The 26,592-nt window shown below is 37.2% G+C and overlaps 1 protein-coding gene across 6 annotated transcripts in view; it reads right to left on the reverse strand.

The window, feature by feature from the left end:
• Window positions 1-26,592, reverse strand: part of tmcc1 (transmembrane and coiled-coil domain family 1) — a 156,925-nt gene that overhangs the window by 43,563 nt on the left and 86,770 nt on the right. The window contains exon 2 of one of the 6 annotated variants that reach the window (XM_008116984.3): window positions 23,558-23,604. The exons of 4 other annotated variants lie outside the window; for them this stretch is intronic. In XM_008116984.3, coding sequence (XP_008115191.1) covers window positions 23,558-23,596 — 39 coding nt within the window. In that variant the 5' untranslated portion in view covers window positions 23,597-23,604. Of the gene's footprint in view, window positions 1-13,015; window positions 13,167-23,557; window positions 23,605-26,592 lie in introns of those variants that run through there. One more of the 6 variants, XM_008116986.3, reaches the window with a different exon arrangement.

The following is a 26,592-nucleotide window of genomic DNA, read 5'->3' on the forward strand; positions in this document are numbered from 1 at the left end:
AGCAAGCACTTGCATCAAAAGATTTGCCTGCTCAAAGCTTCTCTTTGACACATAGGTCTTACTGATATTACCCCATGAAAATATGCACAATTTAAAATCAAGATTAACACTCACCAAGGCAGGAAGGTCTATACTTCCAAACTTCTTAACCGCAGATATTAAAATGACTACAATATAATAAACAGCAAAGCCAACAAAAGGAAGTAGGGGGAATAATTTCCAAGACTATTGCTAATTAATGAGATCAGTTTCCACTGGAGTTCTGAGAAGCCAAATCAGATGGAAGGCTTTTTCCCTAGATGACCTCACCTTGACAGGCTCACAGACATGCTTTTCACAGCACACACAGGTACAGCAGCACCACATGGACCAACAGAATGCGGTGCCCAGTGCTGGGTACTGCTCAGACCAAGCCCTAGACTGACTACTTTGCTTCCTACATCTCTGCAATTGAGAGAGGTCTGGGTACTTGCTGTATAAACAGACTGTTTGCCAAAACAAGCAACTCTGTGTGCTCCAGTATCACTGATGCAAATGAACAGTTCTAGTGAGCTCATGCATAGTATATGCCTTTTCTTCAGCATTTTTTAAAAATGCAAATTCATAGTGCTTAAATTTAAAGCCACAGTCCTTTACAATTATTTGCACTCTTACAATCCACTCTGTAAACTCTTGGTCTGCATATCAGGAATAAGTAATACTAAATATGTATGCTTTGGATTTCTTCCTTCACTCAATGTTAGCACCAGGACAGGAAACATGCATAGTTGAATAGAACGAGCGGAATGAGAGTGAGACTAAAGGTATAAAGTCTTCAAAGCGATTCTGAAACTTTGATCATGATAGCTATTTTGCTGTAGGACTATCAGCCACCAAACACTATCAGAAAATCAATAAAAATGAGGTTCAGCCAACCAAGTCGACCATACTAACACTGATTTCAGGAAGGTTAGTGTCAGAGGTATCTGGAAGATCAAATCAGGTACAAAGTTTAAAGAGGTTTGTGTACTTTTATTATAGCCATCACCTAGGCTTGAACGTTTCTTTTTCTTGAATGATCTAATATCAATTAGGTGTATGTATGTATGTATTTGTGTACATGGGAGAGGAATTGAAGCAGCATTATAATAAATCAGGTCTGGCCAAAGCCCATCAGCATGACTTATCGATAGAAATGCTGACTCAGAAAGGCATCTGGTTGCTTTCCGGAAGTTTGGAATTCTTTATGTCTCTCACCATTCCGGAATTAGTTGGGACTTCTGATATCTGAGATTCAAAACATCTGGGGGGGGGGGGACCAGATTACTGCAGAAAGCTGATAATAAATGTGTAGGAACATCAGAAGCATGAATCAGGGGGAAACTCAATCTTTCATAATAAAGATAGCATATCTCCTCTGAATGAATGCCTGGAGGAGAAAATGGGCTGGATGAAAACTGAAACTGAATTCAGACAAGAGAGAGGGGTTTGCCATTAAGGGTCCTAACCTGAAGATCTACATAGGGTTAAAGAATGTGTTCACAGTTTGGGAGTGCTTCTGGATCCATCTCTCCAAATGTCAGCCAAGTAGATGCGATGGTCAGGAGTGCTTACCACCAGTTTTGGCTGATAATGCCAACTATACCCCTTCTTAGAATAAGAGGACCTAAACAAGGTAGTGTAGGCACTGATAATATCAAGGATGGACTTCTGTAATGCACTGTATATTGGGCTATCTCTGTACCAGTTCAGAAACTACACCTAGTTCAAAACATGGTGGCCAGATTGGTCATGAGAACATCTAGGAGTGAGCATATCACACTAATATTAAAGTCACTCAATTGCCAGCCAGTTAGTTCCGGGGCAAAATACAAAGTGTTTAGTTTAAACCTAAAAAGCCCTACATGGCTTCGGTCTAGGTTACCTACAGGATCATATTTTCCTGTACAATTTTCCCCTTAGGACACGAAGTCCCTGGAGGGGGGATTTACTCCAGCCAGTCAGTGGTAACCGTAACCCAGAGGTGCTTTTTATTGGCTGTCCTAAGACTATGGAACAACCTGCTGGAAGAGCTCTGAAAGCTGAATGAGTTGTCAGCATTTAAGACAAAGATGAAGAGCTCTCTCTTCCAGAATGCCTACCCAGACAATTTTAAATGGTGATTTTAAATTTGCACTCTATTTTTAATTATATTATATTTTAATCCTTGCACTGTATATTTTAATATGTGTATTTTGTGATAAGTGTGTTTTAATGTATGGCATGTGTTGTAGTAGGGCCTGTGAGTAACGTTACAAACAGTAGTATGGGTGCCAGAAGGGGAAAAAGGGTTACTCGGGAGCAGGAATCTGATGATGAACAGCAGAGAAAGAGGATCCGGGACATACTTACAGCACCTACAGATGAGGAGTCATTTGAAGGATTCTCTGGGGATGATGGGTCAATGAGTGAAGGAGAAGGAGGAGACACCATGGATTGGACTAAGATAAGAGAAGTGCAAGCTATTTGTGAGGCGTCAACAACTAATAATACCTTTATGGGGTTCTCTGGGGGTGAAGACTGGCAATCAGGGGATCCAACTGAGTCTTGGGGATCTAAGTCTTGACAGGAGATGGAGGAATTGGAGGGAAAGTCAAGGGAATTCATGTGAAGAGCTGGGAGCAGCTGTGGGGGATAGCGATAGGGCGGTAGTCAGTTCATCTTCTGATGATGGTATGTAGATAAAAGTGGGTTCAGGGGTAAGGGGTCTTTGCAGAAGGCAAGGTGTTGATGTGCGTTTGTGTGCTGGGTGCTGTGTATTGGTAAAGATTCTTGTAGACTTGCTGTTGCCTGTTTTGTGTTCGGCGTTGGATTCGGATCTGCAGTTTGGACCTGGACCGGTTTGGCTAAAGACGCTGCTTCTGTGGACACTGGAGTGACGACGCTGTTTTGGATTTCCCCCGCTTCGACCTTGGACTTCGGCTGACGACACTTTGCATCCAGTTAATCTGGATTATATTTCTGTTAACCTTTTGGACCAGGTCTGGTTTGGTTTTTTGAGTTTTGATCAGTGGAACTGCATTTTAGTTTTTCTGCATTCCTTTTCTTTTGTTTTAATAAACTCTGTTTTGAAGTCACTTTTAAGTCTGGCCCTTTAAGGCATCTGTGATTCCAACAGCATGTATTTTATGGTTATATGTTGTAACTGTGCTGTACCCTACCTTAAGCCATGAGGAGTGGCAGGTAACAAATAAAAAATGTTGTTCTTATCAGCATTTGTCTTATTGAAGGATAATGATTAAAGTTCAGTAATATGAATAACACTCAGAAGAATAGCAAGAGAATGCAATGATTTTCCCAGAGCAGAGACCATGCAAACAATTCAATGGATTTACACCATGTGATATTTGATTGCTGAAATAAAATCTGTAGTGCAAAGTGGATGGCATTTTTCGTTATGATTAATATTTAAGTAGCAGGGTTGTTGCTATTGCCATGAATCCTATGTTGAAAAACATACTGTAAAAATGAAAAAAAAACTGTCAATTTATGAATGAAAAACAACACAAAATAGATAGAAGAACACATTCTTCTCACTCAGATTTTCAAACATATACTTCAGTCCTCTAAAAACACATATTCCAGGTTTGGAAGACTATATTTTAAATTCCAATAATACTGGTATTTATCTGCTTAAATTCACTACTAGGGTGTTAGAGAGAGTGGTTGTGATGGTGATGTTAATGATGATACAAGCAGAATACAATAAGGTAGTCTATGGTAAAACCCAGTTAAAGATATTACCAAACCCAGGAGAGCATACAAATTATATTTGAACAAGAAATTTTATTCAGGATTCAAATCCCTGCTTGGTCATGGAAACCCACTGGGTGACTTTGGGCAAGTCATACTTTTAGCCTCAGAGGAAGGCAATGGCAGACCACCTCTGAACAGATTAGGAAAACCCATAGGGTTGCCATAAAGTCAGAAATGACCTAAGGGTGCACAAAAGAGAAAAACACAGTCATTTTTTGCACACACACAGCCCAAACAAAATGTCTTATGCAACATCTTACAAAAACGAAAGGAAGAACAACAACACATGAGTATGTAAGCCTGTGGCCAACAATACTATCATTTAAAGACTACTGGTAAACAGCCCTATTTTTCAATCTTAAATAGTTCAATTTTGGTAACTACATTTCCAATAGTTTATGGAATGTAGCTCATAATAAAGGGGTTTTTCTGTATAAGCCAGTTTCCTTACAAAGCATTTGTGCTCTTACAAAAAAAACAAAACTATTTCTGGAATGGCCTTGTTATGTAACTCGGGGGAAAGGACTATGAATGGAAGAAAACTATATAGAAACAGTGTAATGGAAGATGGGGTGGGGGTGGGAAAGAGGTGCATGACTGTTTCATTACACATTGCTATAAGAAGCATATAACCAACAGCGCTGGAAGAAGAAGAGGATACTACATTTCTAAAGTTGCATGAATAAACTGAAGACTAAAAAGATAGAAACAAGCAGCAATAATTCTGCACATTGCATTTAATCAAAGCTTTAGTGCATAAAAAAGTGACTTTAAACCTCACACATATATCCCCTTGTGTAATTTTTGGAACTGGGCACATTGGAGAAGGATTGTCAATGTTCCCTGTGAGTAGTCGATAGGAGTTCTGCGAGACATTGTATTTGGGGAACGACACATGTTTTGCTATAGATATAATTATTTTTATGCAGGAGTTCCCTGAGATCTAAGCATTGTTTCAAGGTGTCTTCCAGGATAAAACACTGAGAAAGGCTACAGTAGACAGATGCTTCTAAAAAGAGTGTTGATTTGGATTGTTTATGAGTAATGACAATAACAGAGAAATGCTGGATCTGACTAAAGACCTTTTTCATTTATACTCATGTATAAGTTGACCTCATGTATAAATCAAGGGTAGTTTCAAGGATTAAAATGATGGATCTTGATGTGACTTGTGCCACCATTCTTTTTCTGTCCACAAAAAATGCCAGAAGTAGCACACCGGCACAGAAAGTAGAGGAGATAGTGCTTCTTTTAGGTTCTCCCAGGATTAACCAAGTTTTCACTTTTTGCCATTCTTCTCAGAGAAGGGAATACCCTGTTTCCCCGAAAATAAGACATCCCCTGAAAATAAGACCTAGTAGAGGTTTTGCTGAATTGCTAAATATAAGGCCTCCCCTGAAAGTAAAACCTAGCAAAGTTTGTGTTTGGAAGTATGCCCGCCAAACAGAACACCAGAGCAAACAGAACACCAGAGCACCATAGATTGTTGTACATGGAAATAAAGGTAGTAACAAGAAATTACTGATAGGGTTCCGTTTGTCTGGTTATGCTGGTTTTTGATGACAACTACTGTACAGTATATAATAAATGTTAATTTTTGTTCAACAATAATTTGAATTCTTCTTCATGGAAAAATAAGACATCCCCTGAAAATAAGACCTAGTGCATCTTTGGGAACAAAAAGCAATATGGGACACGGTCTTATTTTCGGGGAAACACAGTAGTTCCTTTTTGGATAAGCATTAAGACATATTACTTACATTGACTCATGGATAAGTCAAATACAGGGTAAGGTTTTTTTCTGGGGGGGGGGGGAGCAGTTTTTCTAAATGTATATATGAGTAAATATAGTAATTTTCTGTTTCCACTGTGGTCACTCAACTGCCTATACTAAATAAATCATTCTAGGATAATATTGCCATGACTGTGTTCATTATACATTCTGGAGTGGAAGAAGAAAAAAGATATGACAATAAAATGGTTTGAAGCTAAAAGGCTGATAGCTTCCAATGAAAAAAGATTCTGGTTCGGGAAGACTTTGGTCCACAGATGCCGTGAGGGAATTTTGCAGCTGTGATGAACCCACAGTGATGAGGCCAGCCTGGCCTTGAGGGTGAAATACAGATGCCAGCTGGGAAGAGGATGACAGAAAGATGGATCGCTTTTTGCAGATGGCCTAATAATGTCTGAAGGTAAGACACCTGCATCCTGTAACCTTGAAGGCTCCCAATTAAAATTATAAAACTAATAACCCAATTGCTGTCATGTTGGCTCTGAATTTATACAGAGAACAAACCAAAAAGTCTAACAATAGTTTTAAAATATTTTGTTATAATTACATTTTAGTATTTACTGTAAGTTATTCTCATTAATAAAAACAGAGTAGGTATCCTAAGATGAGGAATTACTAAATGAATTAGGTTTAACATAACATTTGTTTTATATTATTGCTTTTGTGCTTGTGTTGGAAATAAAGATAAAATTGTCTTTCACGCCCATATAGTAAAACAATTGAACTGTTATATTCTTATTACAAACTTGTTAGACATGGCTGAAATAGCTGACTTAGTTTTATTATTCAGCGTGATCAATCAATATCAATTATTTTGCTTTGGCTGCTAGTTGGTACTGATAAGGACTATTTTCAAATCCTTTAAATGAGAAAACTCTTAAAGTAAGGGGAACAAATTAGTGATCCCAAATCCAGTGCATACCTGCATAGTACCAAAGATGAACTTGGGTGGACAAATGTTATGATTTTTGAGCATCTAAAAGAAAGCTTTAAGAGACATCTGCAGGAATAGATAAATAAATGTTTAATCCAATGATAAATTCAGACAAATCAATTTTAATTGACTTATATTTTTAATGAGATGGGGACAAAATCCATGAAACTACATGGGGGAAAATTCATGAGAATTTGGGGCAATAAAAGCTCTGGAATTTTGCACTTTACTTCAATCTCTTTCTATTTTCTTTGCTGTTTCCTTTTTCATTTCCATTATGATTTGCAGATTTTTCTTAAAAGGGCAGAAAGAAAGAAACTTTAGATGGGATATGAGCTGAAATGTCTCTTTTGAACAGAGAAGCATTTTCAGATACTTTGGGGACAATAATTTGAGATTTTCTTTTCCTTTTTCTCATATCATATTTATATTCTTTTCTAGTCCTTTCATCTTTGTGAGAAAATTTCACTCTGCCTCAAGACAGGTAGATGCAGTTTGCATTTTGTTTAAGTACCTTTTGAGCATTAAACATGTATATGCCTGTGTTGGACAAAGCGCATGCAGAATTTATTCAAAATACTTGGATTATTTGGGATCCAATCAGACTATGCAATTTCTGAAAGGGTTGCTTGGTCAATTGCTTGTTTTATCTCTAAAACTGTTCTATTTTTGTGGCTTTTACTTTGACTCATATATTATTTTGATTACGGCTACTCTGGACACATTGTACTTAATTTTTAATATTTTAATAACCTTTATTTGTAAAGTTTAGACTCTTAAAATAGATGAGCCAGAGGAGTAACATCCTTATAGCTGTTTTGCATTTGCTTAATTGCAATTTCTTTATTATTCATGCAGTCATATCTCTAGTGCAGGCATACTTCAGTTAGCAAAGCCTCTGACAAAGAAGCTCCTTTTTACATAGACGTTTTATGGAGACCCAGTTCAGCCACCTCTCCCTCCTTCTTGACTTGTCTAGCTGGACATTTTGTGTGTGTGTTTTGACAGCATTGGTATTGGAAGGATATAGAAGGAGGGACAGAGAAAGATGGCTTTCAGTCTTTTGGGTTGCAGTAGCATGCTGGTAATGAACAATGCAATAAACCTTGATCTACTGTAACCCTATCACAGAGGGGGGTTTTTTTGGTGAGGTTTGTTCAAGGATGATTTTGTTAGGCAAGGTGGTTTTGCCAGTTTCCTCCTCTAAAGAATAGCCTATATCACTTGGCATTTCTTGGTGATTTTCTATCCAAATACTAACCCGTGCTGTTGTGCTGACCCTCCTTAGTCCCAATATCAGAAGGAGCTGGTCCTAACTACTTTAAAAATGTCTCCTGAATGGGCCTTTGACCCTGAATAGACCCCTTGGTCTGGGTAAAAACTCACTTCCTCATAGATAGCCCCCGTTATTACCTGAACAGAACATAGGAAGAGAGCACACTGGACACCACAAGGAAAAGGAAAATGTGGACAAGGTAAATGCCATGACCCCAGATTACCTTTCATGAACTTTTTTTAAAAATAAGCAGATTACTGAGGGTGTAGTAGTTTAAAAAAGAAAAGCAGCTACTCACAGCATCTTTAGTGATACCGAACATTTTTAACAATGTTGTTCAATCATGCGGTGATTAGCTGCCCTTGCAGCAGAACAAAAGCCTGTTAAGCAGAGAGAGCTGTGCTTGGCCCACATAACCACTCCATCAGGGAAGCCAGAAAAGACAGGCTGTATCTGTTTCACAGCACATACACCCACAAGACCAAAGAGCTCAAGGGGAAGTATCCCATTAGAAAGCTGTGTATATGTAATTCCATATTTCATCTTGCTGCAATTTTATAAACATTGCAAGTTCAGCCCTCAAACATAATTTTTTTGTATCCCATTCAACTGATTTTGTCCAATAAGTATGCACATTCTGTTATACCAAAGACAGCTCTGGCTGGAGATCTTGGCTAAAAGACACTTTAATGTGAAGGCCATTAAGAGGCATTTCTTGACCCTGATCCATCTACGTTATTTGCATTATTTAAAAACATAAAGCCGTTCATACTAGCTTTTCAAAAGTGACAGCCAGTGCCTTCTGGCACAGAGGCAAAGCCATTTTTTAAATATCCCGGTTTCCCACACTATAAATAAGGGAAATTGGGGCACAAATTGAAGAAAGGATCCACATAGTCCAACAAAACTACCCCTTTGGACTCATATTCTGTTCTCCCAGCAGGAACTCCCAATGCAAATGTCTACAAAATTGGAACAGGATTTCCACACAAAACAACAACATTAAGAAAGAGAATGGCAACCAATTGTGAAAAAGTAAACAAAAATGAGCATGCCTATAAAAATGCATGACAATCAATAGGAAGTATTAGTTTATGCACATGAACCCAAAAACAAGGAGGGATGGATTACTAATGAGTAAGCATGGACAGCAAGTATGGAAGGTATCCTTTGTTAATTCTCAAGTCATGTCCTTGAGTGTCCATTCACATGCTCAACCCGTATTAGTTACACAAGTTGACTGTGTACTTTTGTATGGAAGAACAGACTTGTGATCTCCTCCAACTCCATGAGTATAATTCTTCTACTTGTGCAGGTCCTCCTCCATTCATGGTCTGATTGGGGAGTGATAAAGTACTTGATAAAGTATTTTAGTTGGTGCCACATACAGTAGATAGAAGAAGAAAAACATTTAATTTTTAAATAGGGATTTCAATGTGGATGTGAGGCATAAGTTTTAAAACTATTTTTAAACAACTATTTATAACTGTCCTCACATATTGGTAGCACAGTCCCAAAATTCTATGTCTCTTCACTATAGTATGAGGTATATATTTAATCAATGTAAGGATGCTACTTCATATTACTATGCACATATTATGATTTAAAGACACGTGTCTTGAAAAATAGCCCTGAGAGGCAGCAACTGAAACCTGGCATGGGGAAAAGGTGACTGGCCTTCTTTCCACCAGGATGCCTTTTTCTTCCTGAAATTACTCCCAAAGCTCCTTAATCTTTGGGAGTGGACAGGACATAAACACATACAACAAAACAAAGTTGGAAAGAGGAGCATTTATATGTCACTACAAACATGTTTATATACTGCAGTTTTTCAAACTGTGCTCCTCCAGATGTCAGCTCCCACAATTCCTAACAGCTGGTAAACTGGCTGGGATTTCTGGGAGCTGAAATCCAAAACACCTGGAGGAGCAGAGTTTGAGAAACACTGATATACACTGATCAATACTGATATTAATGTATTTGGCTACATTAAGCCAGTATTAGAGGGAACTCTAGGAGAGGAGACTTCAATAATTTTCTATTAAGTTTGGGTTTGCTTTTAACTGTCAGTCACATCAAGTATCTGTAAGAGAAACAGGCAAGTATATTCAAACATATCTGTGTGCCCTTCTAGACAGGCCCAATATCCCAGGATCTGATCCTGCCAGATAATCTGGGATAAACAGGTTTTCTGTTTATCCCAGATTATCTGGCAGTGTGGACTCATTTAATCCATTTTAATGCAAAATCCTAGAACCAGATCAAGGGATATAGGGTCTGTCTGGAAGGGCCGACAGATGTGTTTGAATACAGATAAACATGTGGATTGCAATCATTTTGCTGAAATGGTTGCTTAACCCCTCCCTGCTTCACTTTTGTCAACAGCCAAGGTACCTTCCTCTGTTCAAGTAGGCTTTCAACATGTCAGCAGGAGGGCTTTTATGGGGCTATTTTATTTCTTTTGAACATTTAAAAATGTTTTATACTGATTTTAATTGTTTCTCGATTTTATTGCGAGTATTTTTAAAATCATTTTGGAAGCTTTAAATCCTATTTGGGAAGAAAGGCAGCATACAGATGAAATAAATAAATAAATAAGTTAATGTAAACATAATTTGGAACTTAAAAAAAAATCTCACTCTTGGAAAAACTCAGACAACATTAGTGATAATAGGAAGACTTGAATTTTAATGATTATTGGCGCTTTTTTGGTGGTGAAATAAAAAGTGGAAAATGCAATACTCAGTCTCTCCAACAAGCCTTACTTACAAAACACCTGATATTAGTTTATTTGCATGGTGTTGCTCAAAATGACGTACATAACCAAAGCAATAAATTAATACATCCATATTAGCCAGAAATAAACAAATCCATAAAGTATAAAAAGCAGCAGTTTAAAACTTGTTGTGGCTTTCCTTTATGTTCAATATACATCTTGAATTATACACGTGCTATTTCAGGAACACTGTATGAATCATTCTCAGCAAATGGCTATAGCTCTGCCTCAAAGTAGCAACACACACAAAGGAATATGAATAAGGAATGAGCTGCATGCATCATCAACACTCCTGTCAACAAAGCAACTGCACCACTGTGATGAGAGCAGGTGGTAAAGGATATGTTTTACATAAATGTTGTAAGATGGCAAAGCAGTCAACCTAAAGATAAGCACTTTGGAACAGAAGGTGAAAGCAGGCCAGTAAATTATAGGAACCTTTGCTGGAAAGGTGCATTACGCCTCTGTGCTTATTTTATTGAGTACAAATGGTATTAACAGCAGCACAAAGTCTTGGGTTTTAATGATTCTTGGGACTTTTTAAAAGACAAATGAAAAGGAGAAATGATACCCTTTTCATTGCATTGATGCTCAGGCTTTTAAAGTAATTGTTTTGTCTGTCATTTTTGCTTCTGTTGAATGTTTAATTTTATTGTTAAATTTTGCATATGTAATGCTATGCTATGTCATTTTTTGGGTTCGTCCCTGTGTAAGCCGCCCCGAGTCCCTTCGGGGAGATGGTGGCAGCATATAAGAATAAAGTTGTTTATTATTATTATTATTATTATTATTATTATTATTATTATTATTATTACTACCCAAATAAGCAAAACCCAGTTTCCCTGAAATGCCTTACTTCCACAGTACCTGCTATTAATTTATTTACATGGTGTTGCTCAAAGTCACTTACATCATCAAAGCAATAAAATAAGAAATGGTACTGGTCGACTTTCACAGAGATGTTGGTATTGCTGGGTCATTCACTACTCTCAGAAGCACCCCCCCCCCCATTTCCCCTTTTCCTATCCACTTTTAATTTGCAATGGTTATTGCAATGAATGTTGGTATGTTATCACAAAGAGAAAACAAATTCCACAGCAAATGAAAGGAAATAATTTAAATGCTTCTGCTCTTCTCCCCACCCCTTACCTCCCAAACAAAGCATCTCTGTTCTGCGAACAAGAGCTGGGAGAGACCAAATACAATATGTCATTCTTTTATTGTCATTCCTATGGATAGCTTATTTGCAAAGACTTTGCCATTCCTCCCTCATTTTTGAATCTCCTGATGCAACTGCCAGACAATTTTAAAGCTGTACAATGCTACACAGGGATGACCTTTTATAACCTCACAGCAAACAAAATCATGATTCAGCCCTGATGACAAGAAGGAATCAAAGTAAACCAAACACTGCTGCAAGCCCAAGGCTCAATGAGAGAATAAACATAAAACAAAATAAATGAAGTCTCCTGGAACAGCAGTGGTTGTGAGAAGAAATGGTATGCAGCTCCTAAGAAATTGGACTGGATGTCCATTGCTGTCTCTTCCAACTCTGATTCTATGATAGGATTTAACAAATATTAGAATGTCAAGTTTATTAGGCAATCACCTTTTAGTATATTAAAAGCAGTGAGAATTAACTGTTCCATTTTCAGTAATTGATCTTCCTTTTTGGCAAAGACACACCAACCACTCTCAAGGAGAGGTTCTGCATTAACTAACACATTCAAGCCACTTTCTGGATTTTCCCTTAGACTTTCTGTTAGACAAATTATATATTTTCTCCATAAAATTCTAAAATGCTCATGAAAGATTGACTATCAGTTTGTTACTAAACCTCAAAGTCCCATGGGGGGAAAACACTGTGTAATAACAAAACGTCTCTAATGAGGATGAAAAAGGTCAGGAACCTTTTCTATTGCAATTCAATTCATACAAAAAGGACAGCTTTAGAAGGAACAATGATTGCACCATTATAAAAGCAAGCTAAAAATGTATGGAAGCACACCACCTATTAATGGTATTATTTATTTCCTACTAGCAAAACAGAAGACAATCTACATTTTTCAAGTTTTCCTTATAACAGTTATAAAACAGATTGTGTAGGCCTTCACAACAGAACGAGTGTGGCTAAAGCAGAACTTCATTTATCTAAACCTCTCACATCTGAATCCTTTTACACAATTAACAGTTTTTCTGCAGGCAAAATCAACACATGATGCATTCGTCTTTCCTTCAGAATTATCCCATGCCCCTGATCTACCTAGATAACCAGGATAGTGGTGCTTTACGTTTCTAAAGTTTCTAAAACAGCAACTGGCAGTTATTTTAAAAATGAATACAGCATCTGAAGGAATGCTTAATTATCTACATTCCATATTCCATGTGGAACTAGCTTGTGCCCTCTCTCTCACTAAAGCTACATAAAACCACCACAACTGAAGTGAGCATAACAAAACATACTGTATCAGATGAGGATGGAGAGCTTTCCATGCTGGCTCTGAAACAAGCAGAGGAACGTGCCGTTGCGCTCAAGGCTTCTCCCTAGCTTGAACATGCTGTGCTAGAGTAAGGTTAAGCAGAGTGTTGCTCCTGCCTTGTTAGGCTGAATTCTACTCTGACAATGCTGAATGAATAGACCATGAAGCAGGGCACCCTAGGCATGTTGGCAGAGCTCTGAGTGGATGTTCTAGAAAGAAACAGTGACTCCAAACAAGTGAATTGCCTTGCGTGTCGCATGAACAATCTTCAGCTGCGTCACAAAGCCCACAAAAAATATTCCCAGCTTCTGACAGAGAGAGACAATGAAGAGTTTGCTTCTTTCTGCAGCACAGCAATAGAGGAAATACTAAACAGATTCTTAGTGCACTGAACCCTAGAAGCATCTGACAAGTGAATCCAAAAGTGGGACAAAAAAGCAACACCACACAATTATGTTCAGTTTTTATAGTCCAGTATTATTTTATGTTTGTTTTAATAGTTGCAATTTGTCAAGTTTTTCCTTTCTGTTCAAAGAGCCGAAGCAGCTGGAATAGGCATTTAATGGAGCTCTATTTGAATGTACTTACAAAGACCAAAGTAGTCCGTGGTATGCTCCTTTGGTAAACCTCTTCTGAGATGTGGTAGATGGCAATGTGGAAGAGTAGCACTGAAGTGGAAAAATCATCTTGCTTTTCCTTTCTCGGCTTTGAGATGAAAGCCCAAGAGGGTGAAAGGGAGTGGGAAGTCGTCTTTGGGATTGGCTGATAGCTGTCATGATAATTTGCTTGCTAGATTTATCATTAGAATCCTATTAGTCTGTATCTACCAGCAGGCCTGCCTAGTCAATTTTAAACCATGAATGTTAAATTTACATTCTGTTACTACTGTATTTTAATCTCTGTACCTTGTGTTGCATTATAAGTATTTTATTGTATGTATTTTATGTTAATGTGTTTTGACTGTGTTGTGCCCCACATTGAGGAAAGACAGGTAACTATTATTGTTATTGTTAGTATTATTGTTGGGTGCCTTCACATTATGGTGAACTTAAGGTGACCATATCATGAAATGTTCTGGGGCTGAAGTGTGTGACTTACCCAAGGTTAACCAGTGGGTTTCCATGGCTGAGTAGGGAATCAAAACCTGGTCTCCAGAGTTATCCAACACTGAAACCACTACCCATGCTGCATTTTACTGTTTATATTTTAGTGTGTTCAGTTTCAGCAATTTTGTGTTGGCACTGGTATATGAGTATGCTGCTGCTAAACTGTCTCTCAAGATACACTTGGAAAGATTTCTGCAGGCAAATTCTCTACTTATCAAGTTAGCTAGAATGAATCGAGTTTGCACATTTACGCGTCTTACATTCTAGAACATAAACATTAAACACAGTATTTATTACTGTTGAAAACTAATCAGAAAACACAAAAACTGAACAAATTTGATAATTTTAATATGGGAAAGATATGCCACTGAAGAGTCTAACCAACTGAGTATCTAGTGAAGCAACACAATTGAAACTTTTCAATGCTCAACCCCCCCCCCCCCAAAAAAAAACTTCTTCTGAATCACAGAAGCTAAACTGAGGCATGTGGTACATGAAAAATGGCTGTTGCAGAAAGGGGAGGAAAGCTTCTAGACAACTATTCTGTAATTTCTCTCACTTATTTATTAAACTGTATGTGGATCCAGGCATTATCATCTTCCACATGCAATCAACTCAGGTTTTGGCACCACACCTTCTAACTTTCCCCCCACACAATCAAAACATCTGTGCATGAAAAAATGATACAACTGCACAATGTTCTGAATAGTGGTGCTAACAGCCCCTTCCAGCTGGAAGAACAAATGAATACTTATGAATCTTTGATTTCCAGATTAGGCTCTTCCTTACTTCCTCCCTCCATTCCGGGAAAGACTGTGATGGAACAGACAGCCCCTTCTTCAGCATACCCTGCTCCTCTGCCCATACTGTATAGTTTGAATTATATTTTTATATTTTGTCTGTAACCCTCTTCCAAGTGTTAATCTAAGTGAGAGGTCAGCTGCCTTTAACTTCTTGGTTCCTACTGTTGCTGAAGATGTGTGCACCTTGTGTCAATCACTAGATGTCCTTTGTGATTGACAAGATCACAGATTTTCAAATTACATTAACTCTCACTTTACTTTTTAAACCTCAGTTCTTCTGACAGTAAAAAGGGAAATTCTGGAATTCAACAGCCGGTATAAATCGTACTTCTATCAATCAAGATAAATCGTACTTCTGCTAATACAGTTCACCCTTTCTCTAGAAACCAGGAAGATAAAACCAGAGAGGTCAAACATCTTTTGAGAATAAATGAACTTGCTTATTCAACCTATTTCCCAGAAACATTGCAAGAACCTTTCTGTACACTAGGCCAGATCTAAAGACATAGTGTTTAAATGCTTGGAGCATTTTTAGTCTGATAGTTTATTCAAGAGGTCTTACAAAAGAAATCAATATACTTATAAAATAAAAAAAGATCTAGTACACAACAGTTCAGATAAATTAGCAGAAATCCATGAATTCTCAATATCTAGATTCAAAATGAGTGGTAACAAGATTATTACCTGTCCCTCTGCGTCCCCAATGTTCCCTTTCAGAATATTCAAACTATTCTTGATAACTCAGCACATTTAAACATATTTGCAGTCAACTAATCATTAGCGCCTTCATATTTCACATAATATTTGAAAATTTAAGACTTTTGGGGGGAAGTAATAACTCAAAATTAATGACTTGATATTTTTGGCTAACTAAATATATTTTTCTAGACTAAATTTTGTAGAGATACTTTTAAAGCAAGAGCACTTATAAAATGTCATGTAAGACATTGTAAAGTTCAGGAGTTTAATCACAAGCTTAGATACTGTGAGAAATGGTTTACCCTTGAGCAAACCTCATAAGCATTTTAACTAGTACTCTCAAGTTAGTGAGACTCAGTTAGCTGAATGGCATATCACAATTTCTCAAGCTGTTAAAAATAGAACTGGTTCTAAATTAATAGCCATAACTTTAGTTTTAAGAAACACTTTATTTACACAAAAGTCAACCTCCAGTATAATTTATTGTCTTTTTATTGATCATTTTACATTTTATTTTTAATTATTTCATTTATTTCCCTCTTTTCTGCCATTATGGGACCAATGGAGGCTTATAACTAAATAAATCAAAGTACAGATAAGATCTGATACAAAAGCTTGAAAATATAACTAAACAAACAATTATCTTCAAAACATTAAATTAGTTAAAACAATTTAAAGACAAATTAAAACATGGAAAAAGTGATAAAAGAATAATACAGTTCATTCAAAAGACCAAAGTAAATTATGACAGAAAGGACTCCCTAAGACCAAGCAAAGCCTCTCTCATGGGAAGGAATGCCACAATTTAGGAGCAGCTGCCCAGAAGGATGAAACAAACACATATGGCCCAATAGTTAGTAACAAAATTAGCATGGATAAAAGATTGATGGTGTTCCAGAATTCCCCAACAGCTTTTCTGAAAAGCCAGCAAATCCAAAAAAGCAGCACAACCGTAATTGTTCAGTTATCCGTTTGAAAAGTTGCTACTTAATCCACAAGAGCACCTCTTCCGTACAGAAGGTGTAGAGGTTGGTTATACCATTAGATGACTGTTAAAAAAATAGCAAGCCGTCCATTAAAGATTAAACAAAAGAACAAACTGGCCCGTGTCAACTAAAACAAAATACTTTTAGTTTGATGGATTTCAATGTTGAAGTTAAGCATATACTTAACTCTTCCATTAAAATTAATAAGGTCTAAAAGTGCTTAGCTAACTGTATTCTATCCAAAGAATTTATGCAACTCAGAACAGAACTCCACCACAAACTGAATCTGAGACAAGTACACAGTGTGCTATACCCATAGGCTCTATCCACCAATGGAACTGACACTGCATGTGAAGTAAACATCACCCTCCATTTTTGCTCTCAAGATCTAGAAATTTATGGGAGAAATGAGAAGAACAAGAGAAATAAATAAAGCATGCTAGATCTAGCCATGTATGCCTTTTTTTTCTCTTCATGCAATTGGGAGGGGGGCTCTTTTAGAAGGCATTTTCTGTATCCAAAATGAATCCCACTGGCTTCACAAATTTGGGGAAATTCCCTAAAATTTGGCAGTCTTAGATATAATGTTTTGGTTAAAACATTCACTTTTTTGCTATTGCTTTCTTTACTAGTAATAGAGCTTGGTGGTGGGAATCGCTACCCTCACTACCCAGATCCTGTCTTTATTTTTCCAATGTAAGAATAAACTCAAATTGCCATTATTGGTACAAAAATTACATAATATTTGGACCAAGATAAATACAATAACAGATAAATTAAGATAAATGTGAACAGATAACCATAGAATAAGATGATACTGACAGAATACGGCAGCATCTGGAAAATAAGATATAATTTGAAAGACATTTGCCAAGATATTAAGGCCACATAAAGGGAAAAAGCAATGCAACTTTGCAAAGGTAATGATAGCAGACAAGAGATGTGTGAATATGAAAACTATCTATTATGATCTATAGCCTTTCTTTGTTGATAAGCTCCAAAACTGAGATTTTAAAATGGGGAAGTAATTTCTTTCATTATGTGTGTGATTTTTATAAAGCAGGGTGGTTTAAATATACAATAGGAAAGAATATATTTGCTCTTCAGTTGTAGTTGGCAATGGAGATAGTAGGCAGTGTTTAATTTCTTTTTTTCCTCTTTGTTTTTATTTTAATTTTAACAGAAAAAGCACAAATAAGGAAAATATGCTTGAACATGCAATGTTTAATTTCCAAATGACATATTAGTTAATTTTCTACATGGAAGATGCACTGCCACTGTTGAAACCCTATTACAATTCAAACCTCCCTGATCTAGAAATCCAAACTTTCCAAATTTCAAAACTTTTGGCCATTAGCTATCCACTTCCACCTTTGAGGAGATTGTGAAATAGTGGGAGGCATAGAATAGTATGGGACCTCAATTTCTCTCCCGCCTCACATTTTATTTGTTACTACTTGTGTATGAGACGTGAAGCTAGAGAGACTAAGGAGCTGTGAAATGGAGAAAGCCCAGCTGGAGAGCATTCAATGTGGAATGTCAGCACAGAAATTATACTATTTTCCTTATAAACTGAAGGAAGAAGGAATAAAGGGCAGTGAAGAAATGAAGAGATAAAAGCAGAAGTCTCTAACTGGGGCATAACACAAGATGGTTATGGAAAAAAATTGAACATAAATTTGTTGAATGTTTGAACAAACTGCTATACAACTCTCTTTGAAGACTTCATCTGTAAGGCTTTTATAGGTAGCTTTTATGCAATCCACAAATAATGTCTTTGGTATTTCTATGTTTTTATGAATATTGGGTGGGGATCATATATTGCTGAGTTGTATTAAATATCCAAATCAGTTTTTAAAGCATGTTGTTTCTAGCTTTGCAAAAAATGCCTTCTTATCTTAAAGAAATTGTTCAAGTGTACAATACAGAAACTGGTCTCTAGACTACCAGGCATCCTCTAGTCCTGAAGGACTTGTTTCTACTATTCAACTGTTATGTATATTACTTTTCTGAAAATTCTTTAAAGCTTTACTGTCATTATTGCCAAAAACAGGGAGGGAGAATAAAGAAGACTGTATATATTTGAGGCTTTGTAGTCTCTATTTCTAATTACAAATTTAAAACTTCTGAGTACCAAACTTTTTTTGAAACAATTGCTGAAATTTGCTTTTGAGATTAAAAAAAAACAGGCAAAGAGTGAATAGGAAAGTAAGTGCTAGGTCAGAAATAGGTATATCTCAGTTACCAGAATAGATGAGTTCCTGGACATCACTGGTGAGGCAGGGTTATTCTCCTCCCCCCTATACTACTTTTCACTTGTTAAATAATTCTGTAGGCAGCTGCTATTTATCTTGCCTGTTATAGACAGAACCACTCAATTGCATAAGGGTCAGCTAAAACAGAAGTCCATTCTTTCCCGGCTCAGATTTACTTGATCGTTTTTGTTGCAAACATGCTACCAGAACCTGATACTTAAAGTGTGTTTCTCCATCCCTTATTTACCATTCTCCCAGTGGAAATTCTGCTAAAAACATTTTGCTAGACAAGAGGACAAGGTGGTGTGGGACAACCATAAAATAATGTAAAAGAAGAGGCAGGAAGGAGAAGACAACAGTATGCTAAGGGCAGCACAAAAACTTACATGTTCATCAAAGGATGTCTTTTCTTTTCACCCACCCCCCTCCCCTGGCTTCTGAGCATACATGCATATTACTAGTAGCACATGTCTGTTCTTTCCAAACATAACATAACAAAATATGTGTATAAGTTAAGAAACCACTTTTAAATTGCCAAAGTAGGATTTCACTAAAATTTTGGGAATGCAGAACATATCTCACCCTTTTCCATGTAAATATACATGAATTCACTTTTATTAGCATTTTAGAACAATGAAATGTAATCACATGAGAACTCAAATAAGCACTCTTTGAAAGACCTACTCTCCAGAACAAAGCTTAACTGAGATGGAACTTGACAAGCAAATGTGAAGAGGAACTTAATGTGTTACCAAAATATAAATCAACATAACCTTTAAGAGGAAATCTATAACTCAATGGATGGGAAAACAAGGTAAAATTTAATTAATTAATACTAATTTTATAATTAAGCACAATGCCTTTGAGGGCAACAAAGGCCTGTAACGAAAAAAAAAAAAACCCAAACATTTTCCCAATATTGCATTGTTTCTGTGTTTAATGTATTTTGGGGTGTTGAATTAAAAAAAAAAACCAATAAAATATTGTACTGATTTCAACACTACTTGTACTCACTCACACAGTACAACATAGATACACCCTCCCGCAATAAAGAAAATAGTCTAGCAGGCTGACTAATGTGCAGTGAAAAACTCAAGGCCACACAGAAATGTACACAAAAGTTGTTTCAAGAGAAGCAAACAAATAACAATATATATATGTATCAAAGATATCTTACAAATAGCTTTAGATACACTGACCACCGAACTACAAAACAGAATGCATAATGCATCTGGAAAATCAAATATACTTACAACAATAAATATGTGATGTGCATAACAGCTGAGACACATTTATAATGGAAAAATATCTACCAGTGCCTTTTGACAAGTATTGGCTCATCTATATATATAAAAGAATAATCTCTATATATAAAAGGATAAAAAAAAATTTCAGCCTAGGACACAACAACAAAACTACACATCCCAGAAACACTAAACTTGGCAACACAACCCCTCATCCATGCCTCTACGTTCATACAACAAAAAGAAAAGAAAAATAAAGTCCTAATTAGAGGGAGAGGAATAATTGTGTTTTATCCAATTGCTGCCAGTTACAAGGCTAAACTCTGCCCACTTGGTCTCCTAGCAATCCACTCAGCCCAGGGGACAAGCACCGTTAAGCCTCAGGCTTCTTCCACACTGCCTATAAGATACAGATTATCTGATTTTAACTGGATTATATGGCAGTGTAGACTCAAGACCCTTCCACACAGCTATATTACCCATTTATAATCTTATATTATCTGCTTTGAACTGGATTATCTTGAGTCCACGCTGCCAGATAATTCACTTCAGTGTGCATTTTATACAGCTGTGTAGAAAGGGCCTCATATAATCCAGTTCTAAGCAGATAATATAAGATTATAAATATACAGTAGAGTCTCACTTATCCAACATAAACAGGCCGGCAGAACGTTGGATAAGTGAATGTGTTGGATAATAAGAAGGGATTCAGGAAAAGCCGATTAAACATCAAATTAGGTAATGATTATACAAATTAAGCACCAAACATCATGTTATACAACAAATTTGACATAAAAAGTAGTTCAATGCTCAGTAATGCTATGTTGTAATTACTGTATTTACAAATTTAGCACCAAAATATCACAATGAATTTAAAACATTGACTACTAAAAGGCAGACTGCATTGGATAATCCAGAACACTGGATAAGCGAATGTTGGATAAGTGAGATTCTACTGTAATATGAAATAATTACTGTGGTAATCCAGTCCAACCCAATTCTGCCATGGAGGACACAATTTAGCCACCCAGCCTCTCAATAATGATAATAATAATAATAAGAAGAATAATAATAATAAGAATATCATACAATCCTAAGGTTAGCAGATACTCCTAAGGATCATCCAGTTCAACTTCCTTATATCATGCAGGAGGACACAATCCAACCACTCCTGACAGATGGCCATCCAATAGCTGCACAATAATAATACACATCGAATCATAGCATCAGACAGTTAGGAGATACCCCTAAAGGCCATCCAGTCCAGCCCAATTCTGCCATGCAGGACACAATCCAAGCACTCCCAACAGATGGCCACCCAGCCTCTCAATACTAATACTAATAATAATAACAACAACAACAACATCATACAATCCTAAGGTTTGGAGTGACCCCTAAGGATCATGCAGATCAACTTCCTTCTACCATGCAGGAGGACACAATCCAAGCACTCCTGACAGATGGCCATTCAGCCTCTACATAGTAATGATGATAAAGATGATGATGATGATGATGATTATAACAATAATAATAATAATAGAAGCATAGAATCCAAGAATTTGGAGAGACCCCTAAGGGCCATCCAGCCCAACCCTCTCTACTATGCAGCAGGACACAATCCAAGCATTCACAACACATGGACAATGTATAAATACTATACAATACTACACAGGCACATAGACCCCCTCTACCCTCACCACTTTCACAGTACACAAACAACCAAATGCATACTAAACATAAAGACAACCATACAACAGACATTCAATACCACCACTACCTCAACAATTTCTCACCAACACCACCAGACAACGCCACAGTAACACGTGGCCGGGCACAGCTAGTAACCCTATATAAGTATATCCCAGGAGACTAGAATGTATAGCTCAGATCATTCCTATTCCCTGAAGATGGGAATCCATTATAGCCATCACAAAAATGATGCTGCTGTTAAATAAGTAAACGCATCACATCAAGACACAAGCTTTATGAAGTGTGAGCTATCAATACCTAGTTAGTTCAGACACCAGATAGTTACTTATAACTAATTCAATGAGTCAATATGAACCTCCCCAATCACAAAGACTGAAAATGAGGACTTGCTGGTGGTTTCTTGCAAGGTCGCCTAATATCCAGAGTATGAATGTCTGTAGTTGCTTCAGTTTACCCATAGTCTCTTAAAAGAAAAGTGCCGAAACAAATCTTTACATGTTTGACTATACACACAAAATTTACCTATGTTTCATATACATCTTATGCACATAATTTTGTTCATGAAAAAAAGTTTGTATGCGCTGAATCAACAGAAAGCAAGTTATCACTATCATAGTCACTGTGTGGACAATTCTGGATTTTGGAACGTTCCAGATTTTAGAATTTTTGATAAGAGATGTTCAAACTTTTATTCACAATCAGCTTCTATGGCTACTCTGTTACTATTTTTAAAAATGACTAGATATTTAGCTAAACTGGATTTCTGACTGGTTCACTATATTAACACTAGAATGTTGGATAAGCGAATATGTTGGATAATAAGGAGGCATTAAGGAAAAGCCTATTAAACGTCAAATTAGGTTATGATTTTACAAATGAAGCACCAAAACATCACGTTATACAACAAATTTGGCAGAAAAAGTAGTTCAATACGCAGTAATGCTATGTAGTAATTACTGTATTTATGAATTTAACACCAAAATATCACGATGTATTGAAAACATTGACTACAAAAATGCGTTGGATAATCCAGAATGTTGGATAAGCGAGTGTTGGATAAGTGAGACTCTACTGTATAAAGATGAAAAAGTAGACATTCATTAAAAAGATAATTGCAAGAAGATAGGATGCTATCAAGACTTAATTGCATCATAGCCAATCTGAATTCTTAACCTCAGTTTGCCTTTTAAATAGTTGAAATGCCTACTTGAAATCAAAATGAGAGAAATATTCCAGCACTTCTCCCTGTTATTTGCTGTGTAGATATCTTGAATAAATAATAGTGTTCTAATCTTTTTAGTATTTATATACATCATCACCAGTGCCGGGAATGAATAAAGATATCTCCTTTGTTTTTTCCATGTTTACTGCCTGAATCCTTTTCATAGGCTAGGACAGTAGAGGGAGCCTGTCCTCTTTCTATTACAGGACTGAAGCTGCTAGTTTGTACTTTAAATGCCAAGTCATGAAAAATTAAAGCCCTGAATATGAACATGAGTTCAGTTTTACTGTGGAAGAAACAGTTGGCCCCCAGACTGTCATACTTTTGTTAATCCATTACAGTACAGCTGTCAGCACAAAACTGATCCCTGCTCCATAAGCACAGAGTACAGAGATAATTCGGTGGACAATATGGACACAGATGTCAGCACTATCATTCTTCAGTAATGAACAGTCTCCATAAGAGCTCTTCTAATTAAAAACCAGAAAGAAGCAACAAACCTTTATATCTTTCTGAACTGTATTTGCTGTTGTCTTCATACCAGAAGCTGAAAATATATGACATGCTTGTTTTAATGTATTTTATATTTCAATGGAATACATTCTTAAATGCTTTCCTGCATATTCTAGATAAATAAAAAAGGTAATTATTTCCGCATGCATGAAAGACATTTTTGTTTAAGGCAAGCTAGAAGCCTAAGCACACTTACTCAAAGTTAAGATGAACTGAATACACTCAAAGTTGCAATGTAAGTTACACAAGCACCTCATATGCTATCCACACCAGCAAATTCTTAAGCATTTTATACTGCAAATATTCTCTACTCCCACCCATTAAGTGTATAATTTAAATACATTTAATGGACAATACAGAATATCTTGCTGCCATTTTCTTTATTTTCATACAAAGAGAGTCTTGTCCCTAAGGTGGGGCAGGAGTAAAGTTCTCATATTCTTTCCAATCATATGATCTATTACGTAGCAAGCTCAGTCTCATTTTGTAAGCCCCAAAACACTCTTGGATAACAATATAAATTATTCCCAAACACAAATACACACACAGATTTTCCTGAACAACTCTAAAGGCTAAGAAATATTATTGGGCCCAAACTTTTGCACTCTATAGCTCTCTTCATCCATTCACTGCTTGGCAGAATAGAAATAAAAATACTTATGAAAATGTTTGCTAATCTTCTGTTGTAAACCACCCTGAGTCCCCTCGGGGAGATGGGGCGGTATAGAAATAAAGTTTATTATTATTATTATTATTAGTTTTGAATGTTTAATTTTTATATCTCTACTTAATCCTTCTCACAACTCCAACAGTTCACACTCCCCCCCCCCCCCCCCCAGCCCGGGCTCTGGACTGGCTTGCTCTGTGCTGGATTGCTGGGTTCTCCTGAAGTTTGACTATAAAGTAATATCTGTTTCATTCTCTAATATTTGGTGTGTTTGAGTATATCAATTTAGGTAATGGCTGCTTTGAAACTAATGAGAAACTAATTTTCAGTTCAGGGTAAGATCCTTGCAAGTGCCAATTGTAACCCTAACAGACACTACTTTGAGGTTAAAGAAACTGAATGTTATGTTAATGTGATCCAAACTGTCTCAGTTTCAGGACTCAAGCCATCTATATGAGAACTGCACTTTCAGGGGTATGAAATATGTATAGTAATATCTACCCTTCCTACTCAGAGGTTTTTGGACCAACCAGTGACAGAGATCTACAAGGATCACTGAAGACCAATCCAGAGAAAGATTCCTTCCTTCCTGCACCAACTGCTTGACAAATATTTCAAAATAGCATTAAGCACAGGAGATATATCAAAATATATCATACAATGATGAACAGTCCACTTAAAACATTAATCAGATGGGTTGGGGGGGGGGAGATACTGTTGTGACTGCGCCTTCGGGGATTATGGTTGATGGGGATGGAATTCGAAGAGGAAGAAAAAACCCTCGTGATGAGGGTTCACTGGAGGAGTTGCGCAGGAAGCGACGTAGAGAGCTATATGGGGGATCTTCTGAGGAAGATTCAGATGGGGAGATGGATGCTGAGGAACAGGTGGTGGCTGGGGAAGCGGGCACTGAATGGGCACAGCCACCGGAGATGTCTGGGGATTTGGGGTCTATGGATACTTCTGAACCTGGGGTTTCTGCAGGAGCTGATCCGAATTGGGATGCTTGGAGAAGGGAGGATGGTTCTTTAAGTGTTCATGGGGCTAAGTGTGGGCAGGATGATTGGGACTCCGACGAATTGCTAGGTACTCCAGATCCACGAGCTCTAGCTGTGTGGAGCTCAGACTCTGAGTAGATTTGGGACACCTGATGTTTGGGTGTGAGTGTTTGGTCACCCAGGAGGAAGGGGAATAAAATGGGAATGTTTGGCCACTGCACTTTGCATGTGGCAAGGTGTTGCTGAGGCGCCATTGGGATCTCTGTGTTTCCATGAAGACTGGACTTGGACTATGATTTGAATCTGCTGTTATGACCTAGCTTGGCTCTCGCTGTGTCTTATCGTGGACCTGTTTTGGATGACTGCACCCTCTTCAGACCTTGGATCGGAATTTGACCTTGCTACTGCCTTCGCCCTGTGATTGATGACTACTATCGGCTTTTGACTCCTGGCTTGCTCTTTGGACACCGCTGTTATCTCCTGACCTGACCTTGGAATCCCGGACGACGTCTTTTCTCCATCCTTTTGGAGCCTTCGGCTTTATCCACATTGTGGAAGCAGTCTACTGCATTCTTAGTTTGTTTGTTTCCTGACCAATTTGGTGTTTTCTTTTGGGAACTGTTCCTTTGAAAACTACAGAGCCGGCTGGCAGGGCTTGGACTCAGAAAGTGCAGTTTGCACTAAGTTTGTTTAGCTTTGTTTTTACCTGCTTGTGTTGCTGAATTATATTTTTGTTTGAACTGCTCTTGAAGCACTGATAGTGAAGTGTTTCAAGGTTTTTTCTGTGTTAACATTACTTTTTGGCTTATCTGCTGAATAAACTCTATTTTTGTTCACTAATTGGCGTCTGACTCTTGACAGATACTTTACAATAAAGTATCTCTCTCCCCCCCCCCTCCCAATTCCATAGCAAAACTTTGAATGGACATCTATAAGCAGGTGCTAATCCAAAGGTGGTCAACTGAGTTAGGAGACTCAAAGGACCCTGGAGAACTTTATTGCAAAAATTTAAAAACAAATTCTATGCCCTCCCAACACCCCCACTGCAGGGGGGGAAATCCTTCTTTGCCAACACACATATGCACTCTCACACACACACCCCTAAGGGCTATTGGGGGTCATTTCAAAGCAAAGGATTTAAAAAAATTAAAATAATAACAGTGCCCCTTAGAATCCCATAAAGTAGCCTTGGACCCATATGCAAGCCGCAGACTATATTTTTTTCCATATCATTTCTTTTGTAAATATATGAGGAATGGAGAAGGGTATGAGAGTGAATATAGGATGGGAGCATTTTAAGATTTTTGTCTTCCACTGCAATCTAATACTAAAAAGGTTTCTATGATATCAAAAAAGA

Source organism: Anolis carolinensis, chromosome 2 (genome assembly GCF_035594765.1).
Source record: "Anolis carolinensis isolate JA03-04 chromosome 2, rAnoCar3.1.pri, whole genome shotgun sequence".
Taxonomy (NCBI): domain Eukaryota; kingdom Metazoa; phylum Chordata; class Lepidosauria; order Squamata; family Dactyloidae; genus Anolis; species Anolis carolinensis.